We start from the raw sequence: 15,460 nt of genomic DNA, 5'->3' as shown, positions 1-15,460 counted from the left end.
CAACGGGAGCTCACCCCATCGTCACGGGGATTCAAACCGCCGACCTTCTGATCGGCAAGCCCTAGGCTCAGTGGTTTAGACCGCAGCGCCACCCGCATCCCTTATGATATGTGTTAGGATTAATATTTATTATATTTTAAAATGAACATCGCATTTTTAAATCTTTTTTTAAAAATAGATTTAAGTGTGGCCAACAACAAAGGCTCAAAATACCAAATGATTTAAAACAATGCAACAAAAATTAAAATGAGTTATTTAAAAAGCCCAAGAACCTCATATACAGGGCTTTAAATAGAGCGAAACAGCAGTTAAAGGGGAAACAAAGCAACAGCAAGCCTTTAAAAAAATCTATTTAAGTTAAGCGGAGGCACAGGTTCTGTGTCTGTGTCTCTGTGTGATGGTTCTGTTTTTTTAGGGCTTTATAAATTCCAAGTATGACCAGTCCTTGTCCCAGGGCGATTCCATTCTCATACAGACACAGCTAAACAACAGAGGAGGCAGCGGCAGATGAGAAGGAGGTGAAGGAAGCTATGGAAAGAATATCTGACGGCTTTAATTCCACGTTCTTTGGCTTAGTTTACAATAAGGCATGGGGAACTAGTGGGATGACCCCAAAGGCTTCTGGGAAAAGCCGAGTTTTGAAGAAAGACCTAAAGTAATCTAGACTAGAGAAGAGGTCGTGCAGATACATTCTGGGAGGCAGTTCTAGGCCTAAATGGCAGCAAATAAAAAATGGATTTCAGGGGGGCAGGAGACCGTTTATGCTTTCACACCCTCCAAAGCCTGCCCTCCTATGCTGTTTCAGATTGTAGCAGCTCTGCCGCAACTCTGGGGTATCGCCATAACTCGCAGAGGACGTCACCCCATTCTTTGAAGTCGCAGAGCTCTTGCTCCACCAGCTCCACATCCAATGGTTCAGGAAGCTTACCAGGGGCTGCTCCTGAGACTGGTGAGTAGGAACTATATATATCCAGATAGCTGGATAGATATATAGTGCTATGTACCGAAGTTCTCACACTGGGCCAGCAGGGGGATACTGCAGATAGTTTTCCCTCAAGTCCACATATGCAAATAAGGGATTGAAAGTGACGTTCAGTGATTGGATAGTTACAGAAAATGGTTACTGTTGCGTTCTAGTAGAGCTCTATATAAGCAGGCTGGCTGAACCCTTCAATTCAGTTCTGTTCAGTGTCGTCTGATATGTTTGATGGAATCCAAGCCTTTATCAGGAGAAACTGGCAACTCTCCCAGGCACCTGGCTTGGTCTCCTGTTGACCTCCCGGTCTGCTTTCCTGGCAGGATCCAGGCAGAGGTCGCGATAGGCGATCCTTCTCAGCATGAGAAGAACACACACCCTCTTTCCTGCCCCCCCGGCAGGGGAAAGAGATAGACAGAAACGTATTTACATGTCTTTATTTCTGTCTCTGCAGCGTTACAAAAAACATGACTGCTCTCTCCAAACTCCAGCAGTCGACTGAACAAACACTTCCTGTACAGCTCATGTTACACTCTGAGCTAATTCCGGTGCCCTCTGTTTCCCACAGACACTCCCAACATCATGTGATGTTGTTTTCAAGCAATCAGCTCGCAGCAGCATTGCTTCTATATCGTAACAATGTTCACCCACAACTTAACAGATAGATGATAGATAGATAGATAGATAGATAGATAGATAGATAGATAGATAGATAGGATCGTAGGTCACAGGCTACCAGTACTGCAGGATGAGATGGGAAATGGGCGATAGCATCCGGAACTGGCACTATGGAGGATGACATTTCAAAGTGAGGGGTTTGGTGCACCCTGTTTTTGAGTGCTTTTTCTGAGAAGACTCCCCCAAAGTAGAAAGCTAGCACAAAAGGTAATAAAGTTCTCATTCCCCCACCTGCCACGATGGCTGCTTTGATACTTTTTTTGAAATATCAAATTCTTTCAGAAATTTTATCTCCCTCTTATTATTATTTTTTTTATGCGTTTGCTTGTCTGGTGCCGGAAGCAGCCCCTCCTTAGCCTGTCTCTTGAGCAAATCTGGCACTGGCTTGCGAGGTGGGTGGGTTTGTGGGTGAAGCATCTTCCTTTCTGGGAAAAAAAATGTTCCTAATAGTTTCCTAGGTTTTGCAGAACATCTTGAAAACGCAGAAAGAAAAATCGTATTTCCAGCTTCAGCTTTCCTGGATTATTTTCAAATGGCGTGAATCATTGGAGGGGTGGTTGACTCCCTCTGTATTTATTTCCTAGATGAAGTTTTGCACAGCACCCGCCACGCATCCTTTACTCACCAGAAGGTCAAGCTTCCTCGCGTGAGAAGAATGTCACCAATGGATGCAGAGCTGCACTGCACTCAGAAAACGAGTTTTTTGCCTTGAGGGCCTGTCTGGTTCTTCCTGGGTCTCTGGCTGCCCAGTCTGCTCTTTACAGTCCTGACAAATCAACGGTTGGCTGAAGATCTTCTTTCAGCCTCTCCTTCCACCCTTCTCAAAGTACAGTGGTGCCCCGCAAGACGAATGCCTCGCAAGACGGAAAACCCACAAGACGAAAGGGTTTTCCGTCTGCAGAGGCGCTTCGCAAGACGAATTTCCCTATGGGCTTGCTTCGCAAGACGAAAAATGACGAAAAAAATTGAATTATTTTTTTTTGCTCCAAAACCCCTTATTCTGAATCGCTAAGCTGCTAAAAGCATTTTAGCAGCAAAACCGCTAATCCCCCCCCCTAAAAAAGCTGTTTTTAGCCCTTTTTTAGCCAATAGCGCTAATAGCGCTACTACGTCAATGGGCTTGCTTCGCAAGACGAAAAAACCGCAAGACGAAAAGACTCCCGGAACGGATTCTTTTCGTCTTGCGAGGCACCACTGTATTCTGAGCCAATTCAATAAGTTAGTTTCAGTTAAGGATTTAGAAAAGCCTGCCAGTTGAGCAGGCAAGCTCTCAACCTATGCCCCATGAAGACGAACGATTGGACAGACCAGTGGTTGCAAACCTAAATGAAAATGAAGTGAAGGATTAACATCGGAATCGTTTATTGACCAATTAAGAAATGCAATGTGATATTAGATGATTAGCCCTCCGCAAAATTCAGAGCATGGGAAGTCACCCAGAGATATATAATTTGGCAATATATTCGGCTTTTTTATTGTATTGTAATTTGGAATGTTATAATGTGTTTCTTGTTGGATTATTAAATTGGAAAACTCAATAAAATATAATATATAAGCAAGTAAAGAAGAAGGCTGTCTGACCTCTAATCCTGACCCTAACCCTAAGTTCTCCTCTGAGGAGGTGGAGCTTGAGACAGCCACCTATTTAAGTTTGCAGCAGGTGGTGGACTCTGTTGGTGGAGCAACACTCAAATATCTCTGCTTTTGAGCTTGCCTTGCATCTGGTAATCAGCTGCCTGGGGTCCTGATAACCTAAAGCCTCACCTGGGCTCTTGCTGTGCTTTGCCAGAATGGATCAGGGCTCACCTGAACAACGGGCACTCAGGGCTCAGAGAAACAAAGGGAACCACACAGGTCTTGGCAGGCCCAGACCCGGGGGGGGGGGGATATGGGGCACTTGGCCTGGGCCTCCAATTCCAAAGGGGGCCTCCGCCAGCATATTCACAATCGCAGGGGACTATTGTATATCTATATTTTCCATTTTATATGCAGATACGGTTCTAGCCTTGAAATAAAATTATTTGTCAGCATAGCTTTTGTGAAAATTATTTATATACAGTGGCACCTCGAGTTAAGTGCTTAATTCGTTCCGGAGGTCCGTTCTTAACCTGAAACTGTTCTTAACCTGAAGCACCACTTTAGTTAATGGGGGCCTCCTGCTGCCGCTGTGCCGCCGGACCCAATTTCTGTTCTTATCCTGAAGCAAATTTTTTAACCTGAAGCACTATTTCTGGGTTAGCGGAGTGTGTAACTTGAAGCGTATGTAACCTGAAGTGTATGTAACCCAAGGTACCACTGTACTTATTTATAAGACTTCAGTTATCCCCAGGGTAAAAAAAAGGGGGTGGGCACATTATCCACCTGGCCTGGGCCTCTGCCTGGCTCTGCAAGGCCCTGGGTCTTGGATTCAACAGTGAGAGAGTAGGAGCAAAATACACACAGACCAGTGCAATATAAAATCGTAAGTGAAGAACCAGGTTGGCTAATTGGTCGGTGTCAAAGTCAGTTGTCTCCAAAACCTCCAGTTCTTCCTTAGAAGGCCCATTGCAAGAAAACAATAAACACGCCTTCCCTTTGATTGCACCCTTGTCCACCACTGATTCATTTGTGTTTTTTAAATCCCACCCTTCTTCCCAAGAGCTTAGGGCAGTTTACGTGGTTCCTCCTCCCCCTTGCCTTCGACTTCATAGAATCATAGAGTTGGAAGAGACCATAAGGGCCATCGAGTCCAACCCCCTGCCAAGCAGGAAACACCATCAGAGCACTCCTGGCATATGGTTGTCAAGCCTCTGCTTAAAGACCTCCAAAGAAGGAGACTCCACCACAATCCTTGGCAGCAAATTCCACTGTCAAACAGCTCTTACTGTCAGGAAGTTCTTCCTAATGTTTAGGTGGAATCTTCTTTCTTGTAGTTTGGATCCAAACTTCAGAAGAACTAGGCTGAAAGGTGGTGGCTGGCTCAAGGTTCCACTGAGCTCTGCATTTTATTTAAAGATGTTGCAAGACTTTGCTGGCTCATGGATCTGCCCCCGGGGTTGGTGTGTGTGCACATGCCTATGTTTGACTGGCTGCTGTCCTTGAAGGCAGGGTGCTTGGTAAAGGGGCCTCTGGCCGGATCCAGCTGCTCCCAAGCACTGCTGAGGGGTGCATGTGTGTGGAGTCTGTCTGCATTACTCCTTCCTTGCAAGGGGTTGGACTAGATGACCCTCGGGTCCCTTCCAACTCTACAGTTCTATGACTCTCTCTTTCTGCGTGTGTGTCTCCTGCGAAAGCAGCAGTCTAGAAGAACACCACAAGCTGAATTTTATACGTTTTCCTTGGACTTCTCTGCATGTTCTAGTGATCTCACAGTTTCCCAAATTGGCAGGAGAGGGAAGGGAGATCTCAAAACGTGGAAGAGCCTTTTCGGATTGGACCAAAGGCCCATCTTGCCCAACATCTGGCTTCCTACAATGGCCAACCAGGTGCCCCCAGGAAGCCCCAAGCAGGGCTAGGGGGCATCTGCTCTTTCTTGTCATTTGCCTCCCCCTGACACACACATCACCTGCTAGTATTCAGAGGTCTACCGTGAGGGCTTATAGCCACTACAAGACCTGTTTTCTCTATGAACTCAACTGAGCCTCTTACAAAGCTACCTGCTAGTAGCTGTCGACACAGTTCAGGGCGGAAAATTCTGCAGGTCAGTTCTTAATTGTACTAAAAACTTCCTCCTTCGTGCCTGCCAGTGCCTTCCATGGGAAGACCAGGAAATGGACACACACACATGAGAGAGAGAGTTCTCTCTATCCACTTTAGTAAAGGTAAAGGTACCCCTGACTGTTAGGTCCAGTCGCAGACGACTCTGCGGTTGCGGCACTCATCTCGCTCTATAGGCCGAGGGAGCTGGCGTTTGTCCGCAGACAGCTTCTGGGTCATGTGGCCAGCATGACTAAACCGCTTCTGGTGAACCAGAGCAGCTCACGGAAATGCCGTTTACCTCCCCGCCGGAGCGGTACCTATTTATCTACTTGCACTTTGACGTGCTTTCGAACTGCTAGGTGGGCAGGAGCAGGGGCTGAGCAACGGGAGCTCACCCTGTCGCGGTGATTCGAACCGCCGACCTTCTAATCAGCAAGTCCTAGGCTCTGTGGTTTAGATCACAGCGCCACCCATGTCCCACTTTAGTTAAGTTAAAAATCCCTCCCCTTGGAGACAGTTTATTTCACCCTGAGGATACGTATGATGGTTAATAAATCTGGCCTATGGAAGTGAATATGATTGCTGGCTGTTCCGTTCAGCCCCACTTCCCACCCATGAAGGCTTTCAATAGTTGCTCATCATTGGTACCCAGAGCTGCCTTAGCAGGGATGGCGGCTGAGTGAGTCTCCCCCACATGGGGGAGCAAAATACAAAAGGCTCTTTTATTCCCACGCAGAAGCAGTTAGCGATGACTGGGGAGAAGGAGAGGAGGAATATTTCAGTAAGAACCTTTCCCTGAAGGCAGCAGTAAGAGCTCCCAGGCCGATAACGCAGTGACTTGATTTGGGCTGTAACTGGCAAGGAAGGCAATGTAAAAGTTTTTGTGGGTCATTTTAGGAAGGAAAGGGACGTGGGTGGCGCTGTGGGTTAAAGCCTCAGTGCCTAGGGCTTGCCGATCGAAAGGTCGGCGGTTCAAATCCCCGCGGCGGGGTGCGCTCCCGCTGTTCGGTCCCAGCGCCTGCCAACCTAGCAGTTCGAAAGCACCCCTGGGTGCAAGTAGATAAATAGGGACCGCTTACTAGCGGGAAGGTAAACGGCGTTTCCGTGTGCGGCTCTGGCTCGCCAGAGCAGCGATGTCACGCTGGCCACGTGACCCGGAAGTGTCTGTGGACAGCGCTGGCCCCCGGCCTCTTTGAGTGAGATGGGCGCACAACCCTAGAGTCTGTCAAGACTGGCCCGTATGGGCAGGGGTACCTTTACCTTTACCTTAGGAAGGAAAACAACCAGAGAGGTTGGATGCAGGCAGTGAACAAACAAACAAAACCAAGTTAAAAGTCTTAAGATGTACAGAGAAGATCTGCGAGGAGGATCTTCAGCATCCCTGAATTCTGCCCCTTTGAGATCCAGTGTGGCAAAGTATCAGACTAGGACCCAGGAGACCAGGGTTCAAATCCTCTCACTGCCTCTCTCAGCCTCACCTCCCTCACAGGGCGGTTCTGGGGATTAATTGAGGAGAGGGGGGAACCATGTTCAGCTCCTGAAAGAATAAGGTGGAATGGGAATGAGGTAACTAATAAAATGAAATAAATCTTGCAGAGCAGCCAGAAGGACAGTGGCGTAGCGTGAGGGGGGCTAGAGGGGCTGTTGCCCTGGGAAATAAACCAAGGAAAATAAACCAGTTTGAGTGGCTTTTTTAAACAACAAGGTGGAGTAAAAATGTCATGAAACAATCATAAAATAAACGGCCACTGCCGCTGTCCCCTCCCTAGCTCCCCTCTGCTGGGAAAACCCTTCCCCACCACCCTGCTGCCGCCCTGCCCTGACAGGGGGCGCAATACTTGCCCTGGGCACTGGCAACCCACGCTACACCACTGGGTCAGGAGACAGGAATTGATCCTTAAAACTATATCCTTAGGAGTTATCAAGTCTATGAGCCAAGAGAAAACTTTGGATCAGGACCGTATTGAAATGAAGGGGGGGGGGGAAGAGACCCAAGAATAAGAGTGTCCAAGGTGAACATGTGTCTCTAAACGACTGAAGAGAAAGTTAACTTTCACATCACCAGTGGAGTAGAATTGAGTGAAGAAATGGTGCACACCAATGTATCCTTTAGCACATTGGGGTCAACCTCCTAAACTTCCTAACTCAGAAAAGGCAACCCAAATGGTTGAGGGGATGGAGCAAATGCCCTAGGGACATTCTAGTTAAGGAAAAAGCAAGCACAAGGTGAAAGCAGCGTTAGGGAGCAAGGGAGAGTTGCTCTTGGGCTTGAGTCCTGCCTAGTTGGCCACTGGAAGAACAGGAAGAGCCTCGTTGGGCTTCATCTAGCAGACTCTTCTTATGTTAAAGGTAAAGGGACCCCTGACCATTAGGTCCAGTCGTGGCAGACTCTGGGGTTGCACACTCATCTCGCTTTATTGGCCAAGGGAGCCGACGCACAGCTTCCGGGTCATGTGGCCAGCATGACTAAGCCGCTTCTGGCGAACCAGAGCAGCGCACAGAAACACAATTTACCTTCCCACCGGAGCGGTAGCTATTGATCTACTTGCACTTTGACGTGCTTTCGAACTGCTAGGTTGGCAGAAGCTGGGACCGAGCAATGGGAGCTCACCCCGTCGCAGGGATTCGAACCTCCAACCTTCTGATTGGCAAGTCCTAGGCTCTGTGGTTTAACCCACAGCGCCACCTGCGTCCCCTTCTTATGTTAAGAACAGGTAAAATGGTAAAGGACCCCTGGACGGTTAGGTCCTGTCAAAGGTGACTATGGGTTTGCGGCTCTCATCTTGCTTTCAGGACGAGGGAGCCAGCGTTTGTCCACAGACAGCTTTCCGGGTCATGCCAGCAGGACTAAACTGCTTCCGGTGCAATGAGTCACAGTAACGGAAACCAGAGCACACGGAAACGCCGTTTACCTTCCCGTCGCAGTGGTACCTATTTATCTACTTGCGCTGGCGTGCTTTAGAATTGCTAGGTTGGCAGGAGCTGGGACAGAGCAACAGGAGCTCACCACGTCATTCAGATCTGAACCGCCGACCTTCTGATCAGCAAGCCCAAGAGGCTCAGTGGTTTAGTGCACAGCGCCACCCACGTCCCTTCGTGAAGAACAGCACACTTGGGGGAAAGGGTGTGTGTGTCTTGGTAAAGAAAAGTATTTCAATTATTACTTTTGGTCACATTTATTTTAAACCCTGTCTTTAAAAGCAAATAGAAGCCAAAGCGAAAAACAGGCATTTTGGTTTCTGTGGGGAAAAATAAGAGCAAAAAGGAGCTTTGGCTGGTCCCTGTTGCTATCTTCTATCTAAGCCAGCCCCCCCCCCAACTGCTCCCCTCATTCCATAACTCAAGAGTGCTTCATTTAAACTTCAAGCGCAGCATTGTTTAAGTTGTCAGGTGGAATGAAGGCATATAATTTTATGATGGGGCGTGAATCAGCCTCTCTCTCTACACCTGGCACCCTCTCATTTGTCTCTCTGATTCCTCCTTGCAAGATTGGGGGGGGGGGCATTGCGACAGGTATGGAGGAGCAGAGACAATAACACCTGCTGAATTCATCTCGAGTCATTTCCTGATCACCTCAAAGAATATTCAAATGTGAACATGAAGATACACCCAAAGGCAGAGGTGGCAACAGAGATCCAGTTGCCGGGGGGGGGGGCAGGGGGCTGGTGATATCTGGGAATGTGTTTACGATGTGGATGCATGAAGCTGGAAGTGATCCAAATTACTCTTAAATGGCATGTTTACCGTTTTCTGCTGTACATTGGAGTTGAAAACATCCCCTCCTCAATGCCTTGCTAACAGCACCTGCGCAGCTAAAAGGCTCTTCGATTGCCAAAGATATAAGAGACACCTTTGATGTCATGATGACACCTCTTACCTATTATGGGATGTACATGTGGGGGGGGGAGGGGGGGGAGCCTTTGGCCTCCAGAGCGCACCAGCCCCAGCCATCAAGGCTGCAGGTTAACCATGATGGGCGCCACGGTTCAATGACGTCTGTGTAAATAGTGCCTGGAAACACTAGGATCTCTGTTTCTTCTTTCTTTGGCGATCACTCGTAACCGAGTAAGATTGTCTTCCATAAACACGGTTTTATCAGTGAGTCCGTAAGCGACTGTGGAGGCCAATTCTGGAAACAGACGTCCTTCCACAGTGGGGACATTGGTTTCCGGACAGGAGTTGATCACAGTGAGGGTTTGCCAAGCATGCCTTCCTCTTAGCATATTTCTCCCTTTCGTCCTGAGTTCGAGCATCTTCAAAGCCCATCACACCTTTGGTAAAGGCTGTTCTCCAATTGGAGCGCTCACAGGCCAGTGTTTCCCAGTTGTTGGTGTTTATACTTTTTGTTATGTACTGAAGTTCTCACCCTGGGCCAGCAGGGGGATACTGTAGATACTTATGCAAATGAAGGATCGAAAGTGACTTTCAGTGATTGGATAGTTTGTATGCAAATGAAGGATCAAAAAGTGATGTTCAGTGATTGGATAGTTTTAGAAAGTTGCAACAGTTACACTGTTCTGGAGCTCTATATAAGCAGGCTGACAGAGCTCTTCAGTTCTGTTCTGTTCTGGCCTTTTGAATAAACAAGAGCTGTTTGAAGAATCGCTGTGTCATCTGATATGTTCGCCCACAACTTAACACTTTTTTAAAAATTTGCCTTGAGAGAGTCTTTGAACCTCTTTTGTTGACCACCAGCATTACGCTTTCCATTTTTAAGTTCGGAATAGAGTAGTTGCTTTGGAAGACGATCATCAGGCATCCGCACAACATGGCCAGTCCAATGAAGTTGATGTTGAAGAATCATTGCTTCAACACTGCTGATCTTTGCTTCTTCCAGTACACTGGTATTAGTTCGCCTGTCTTCCCAAGTGATATGTACAATTTTTCAGAGACACCGTTGATGGAATCTTTCAAGGAGTTGGTGATGGCGTTTTAAGTGGTCCATGTTTCACAAGCATACAGAAAGGTTGGTAGTACAATAGCTTTGTAAACAAGCATTTTGGTTTCCCTGCGAATGTTCCGGTCCTCAAACACTCTGCACTTCAACTCACAGAGTTCAGGCGATGCTGGGATCTAACCCTGCTTGGAGATTGGGGTGGCACACAATAAAGAGTTAAACTGTCCATCTCACCCTCCTCCCACCCCCCTGCTTTTGAGACTGCTCAGGCTTATCCAGGACCCCTATTTACATATTTGAAAGCATGCAGGTTGATTGCATTTTCAGTTAACACCTGGTTTCTAGTTTGGGCCTTCTGAAGTTGGCTCTCTCCTTATCAGGGCCTGAGCTGAGCTCTCCAGCTCTCCAGCCAATCTCCAAAAGAATTTTTAAAATGAGAAATATCTCTCTACCCCTTTACCCACAGTCTTGCTCTCGGCTTTTACACACACCAGCTCCAGAAAATGTGGGCTAACAAAGCAACGATGAATTTGATTAGCCTTTTCGAAAGAGTGAGCACAATCTTCTATTATCCCAGTGACTCAAACCTTGAGAATATTAATATATACCAGAGATGAATTGCCCAATTCAGATTACTGATAGGCTTTTAACAGGCCCTGTGTTATGCAATTAAGGAACTTTAAAGAACTTTCAGACTCTAAACATATTATTTGCGTGTCCACACGCCCACACATGCCCATCTCTGGAAAGCCCATGCAATTTAGAACTCATCCACACTTAGCTTTTGACCTACAATTTCTAGGCACGGGTCCACATTTCAACCTGATGTGCCCAAACACTTTTCTTTCTTTCTTCCTTTCTTTCTTTCTTTCTTTCTTTCTTTCTTTCTTTCTTTCTTTCTTTCTTTCTTTCTTTCTTTCTTTCTCTTTCTTTCTTTCTTTCTTTCTTTCTTTCTTTCTTTCTTTTTCTTTGCTTTGCTACTTTCCCCTGGAAAACCTGCTCTTCAGTGCTGAATCGGAACAAACAACAATTCAGGTTTTCTGCAGAATTGTTTTCAGCGGAATTGTTTTCAGCGGTAAGAAGCAGGTTTTCCTGGGGAATGTGCTGGGAAGGAAGGAAGGAAGGAAGGAAGGAAGGAAGGAAGGAAGGAAAATGCTCAGGCACAAGCTTTAAAGCACAAGGCAAAAAAAGAATGTCCGGTTGATCCCTCTTTGAGTAGGTAAAGGTAAAGGGACCCCTGACCATTAGGTCCAGTCGTGATTGACTCTGGGGTTGCGGCGCTCATCTCGCTTTATTGGCCGAGGGAGCTGGAGTACAGCTTCTGGGTCATGTGGCCAGCATGACTAAGCCACTTCTGGCGAACCAGAGCAGCGCACGGAAACGCCGTTTACCTTCCCGCCGGAGCGGTACCTATTTATCTACTTGCACTTTGACGTGCTTTCGAACTGCTAGGTTGGCAGGAGCTGTGACCGAGCAACGGGAGCTCACCCCATCATGGGGATTCGAACCGCCGACCTTCTGATCGGCAAGTCCTAGGCTCTGTGGTTTAACCCACAGCGCCACCGCATCTTTGAGTAAAATATGTCCTAAGTTGCAATGTTCTTAATTAATAAAACTGGATGTGTAGAGTGTGTCTTCATCTCAAACAGCAATGCTAAAATGAAGTTGCCTGTCTCTGTTCATTGGGGCATGAGAGGAAAAGGATGGACAGACATCCTGCTTTGAGTCACGAGCTGCCCTTTGCTACCTTGTTACTGTTTTGAATTCTATTGTGTTGTTATGTTCCTTAGGGGGACCTGCAAAACACTATTCTGAATAATAATAATTTATTATTTCTACCCCGCCCATCTGGCTGGGTTTCCCCAGCCACTCTGGGTGGCTTCCAACAGAAGGTTAAAAATACATTAAAACATCACTCATTAAAATCTTCCTAAACAGGGCTGCCTTCAGATGTCTTCTAAATGTCATATAGTTGTTTATTTCTTTCACATCTGATGGGAGAGCGTTCCACATGGCAGGCGCCACTACTGAGAAGGCCCCTGCCTGGTTCCCTGTAACCTCACTTCTCGCAGGGAGGGAACTGCCAGAAGGCCCTCGGAGCTGGACCTCAGTGTCCGGGCTGAACGATGCGGGTGGAGACGCTCCTTCAGGTATACTGGACCGCGGCCATTTAGGGCTTTAAAGGTCAGTACCAACACTTTGAATTGTGCTCGGAAACATCCTGGGAGCCAATGTAGGTCTTTCCAGACTGGTGTTATGTGGTATCAGCAGCCACTCCCAGTCACCAGTCTAGCTGCCGTATTCTGGATTAATTGCAGTTTCCGGGTCACCTTTAAAGGTAGCCCCACGTAGAGCGCAAAGCAGTAGTCCAAGCGGGAAATAACCAGAGCATGCACCACTCTGGCGAGACAGTCCACAGACAGGTAGGGTCTTAGCCTGCGTACCAGGTGGAGCTGGTAGACAGCCTCCCTGGACACAGAATTGACCTGCACCTCCATGGATAGCTGTGAGTCCAAAATGACTCCCAGGCTGCGCACCTGGTCCTTCAGGGGCACAGTTACCCCATTCAGGACCAGGGAATCCTCCACGCCAGCCCGCCCCCTGTCCCCCAAGAACAGTACTTCTGTCTTGTCAGGATTCAACCTCAATCCGTTAGCCGCCATCCATCCTCCAACCGCCTCCAGGCACTCACACAGGACCTTCACCACCTTCACTGGTTCTGATTTGAAAGAGAGGTAGAGCTGGGTATCATCTGCATATTGATGGACACCCAGCCCAAACCCCCTGACGATCTCTTCCAGCGGCTTCATGTAGATGCTAAAAAGCACGGGGGAGAGGATACTGCTTTTTATAGGGTTGCACAGAGGCCACTGGGATGAGTTTGTGGAACCAAGGGTCAGTGGCCCACAAAGGCTTGAGAACAGCTGGTGTGGACAGTGCTGCGCTAGCTGGACTGAGCAATGAGGTCCCAAGTGGGTTTTGCAGTGACCCTGCCCTGACCACCCGGCATAACTCATAAATGAGATTGATTGGTTCCTCCCCCAAAGGGAAAGAGGTGCAAGGGCCCAACCTCCCACAAAGCATGGTGCCATTTGCACCTCCCTCAGACACCTCTGCGCACTGTCCCTGGCTGTCGCTCAGCTTAGCTGGGCAGAACTGAGCCTGAAGCCTGGCTACCCGTCAGAGAAGACCTGCTGTCAGCTTGAAATGAGGGTGAGCAAGTGGGAAGGTGTTGTCTTTTTCCTTGATGGAGATTTCACCCCTCCCATATCCAAGAATCTCCTGAGAAGTCTGCTGATTCTGCAGAGAGGAGGAGGCGGGGTGTTCTGCTCTCTACATATTCTGCTCCAGCACCACATTAAAGAGTCGGTCAGTGAGTGAGTCGGTCAGTGTGTGGGAGAGACTGAGTGTTAGAGATTGTGTGTTTAGATAAGGTTGCTGCTAAGAGCAGCTGCAGGCACTCAGTGCGGTTCAGCATTCATTTATGCTTAGACCTATTTAGCTCTGTATATAGTTGTATAATAGTTGTAGTTATAGAATAAAGAGAATATTCTACAGAGCTGCTCTCCGAGTTGTTTATATACTCTGCTGGACTCTGCTGTGCGACGACTGTCTACTTGTGGGGGTGAATCCGGTGCTCACAACTCTGAGCTGTGAGTCCACAGCACTTTGACCTGTTCCTGTGCTGAAGGTGGTCCCTGGAAGTGCTACCCAGCTCGCCTAGCCCAGTCGGGCTGAAGTGGATGAGTCCAGTTAGTGGCACTGGCTCAAGGGCGATGCTGACACTTTCTCCAGAGGAGAGCAAAGGCGGCAAGCTGACCCTCCAAGCCAAGCCGAAGAGCTTCTCTTCTGAAGAGATGGGGTGAAGCATTCCTGGCTTCGGGGAACGCTCTGATAAAAGCCACCGCCCTTTCCCCCCCGGGGAACTGTATCTCTGCGGCAGGAAGAACAATAGAAGTCATTATGCAAGAAATGGGAGGGGGAGCAATGATGTCTCAATGGGGGACAGGATTCATTCTGGAAGGAAAGAAAGAAATGCGCAACTTGCAAAACAGACATTTTCTTAACTTTGTTCAATTGCAAAATCTGGAGAATGTGGGAAGAAAGCATTGTAATAAGGGAAGGTAAAAGCTGAAGAAGGCGGTTTTTAATAAGTGCACGAAGAAGCGAATGACTTGGAACCAAGAACGCAATACTTTCTCCCTGGCTACTGAAAGGCCTGTATTGGACAAGTCTTGCTTTGGAGGCCACGGAAGAAATCCCGTTCCCCATGTACTTAAAAGGGCTTGCACACCATTGTTCTGGGTTCTTTCCTCCCTCCTGCATGTGGGGGGTGGGGACCCTGTTGCAACAGTTCCTTTAATAAAGATCAGGCTTACTATCCAATTTGCTTCTCAATATACTCTGGTTGGCCTTTGTTTTCTCCTACCGACAGGGAACCCACTTAAGGACTCTATTCGGGCTCTGGAATACCCCATAAGGGAAAGGGAGCAGTTTTTCTTATAACACACTGGTGTGAGGGACGTGGGTGGCGCTGTGGTCTAAACCACTGAGCCTAGGGCTTGCCAATCAGAAGGTCGTGGTTTGAATCCCCACGACGGGGTGAGCTCCCGTTGCTCAGTCCCTGCTCCTGCCAACCTAGCAGTTCGAAAGCACGTCAAAGTGCAAGTAGATACATAGGTACCGCTCCGGCGGGAAGGTAAACGGCGTTTCTGTGCGCTGCTCTGGTTTGCCAGAAGCGGCTCAGTCATGCTGGCCACATGACCCGGAAGCTGTCTGCGGACAAACGCCGGCTCCCTCGGCCTATAGAGCAAGATGAGCACACCACCCCAGAGTCAGGGGTATCTTTACCTTTTAAAAATAAATAAATAAATAATACACTGGTGTGCTTTCAGACTGCTAGGTTGGCAGGAGCTGGGACAGAACAACAGGAGCTCACCCTGTCCTGTGGATTCGAACCGCCGACCTTCTGAGTGACAAGTCAAAGAGGCTCAATGGTTTAGACTGCGTCCCTTATCTTTCAAGGTGGAGAAGGCAATCAGTGATTACGAACCCTGATGAGTATATTCTGCCTCCAGCGCCAGAGGTGATGGTGCTTCTAAACATCTCTTGTTGGAAACCACAGAAGGAAAGGTTACTCTTGCACTTCCCACTGACTGTAGAGGAGCTTCATGCTCCAGCACTGGGGGGGGGGCAGAGAGCTGGTGGGGGCCGGGCCGGTGTGCGTCCCG

At 48.1% G+C, this 15,460-nt stretch overlaps 1 protein-coding gene across 2 annotated transcripts in view; it reads left to right on the top strand.

The window, feature by feature from the left end:
* LOC310670174 (adhesion G-protein coupled receptor G4-like) overlaps positions 1 to 2,477 on the top strand; it is a 39,628-nt gene extending 37,151 nt beyond the window's left edge. For both annotated transcript variants that reach the window (XM_083424986.1, XM_083424985.1), the window contains exons 19-20: positions 806 to 949; positions 2,239 to 2,477. In XM_083424986.1, the coding sequence (XP_083281112.1) occupies positions 806 to 949; positions 2,239 to 2,366 (272 nt within the window). In that variant the 3' untranslated portion in view covers positions 2,367 to 2,477. The remainder of the gene's footprint in view (positions 1 to 805; positions 950 to 2,238) is intronic.
* The last annotated feature ends 12,983 nt before the right edge of the window (positions 2,478 to 15,460 follow it).

This window comes from Podarcis tiliguerta (assembly GCF_965153285.1).
Source record: "Podarcis tiliguerta genome assembly, chromosome: 2".
Classification (NCBI taxonomy): Eukaryota; Metazoa; Chordata; class Lepidosauria; order Squamata; family Lacertidae; genus Podarcis; species Podarcis tiliguerta.
This window is presented reverse-complemented; position numbering and strand designations above follow the sequence as displayed.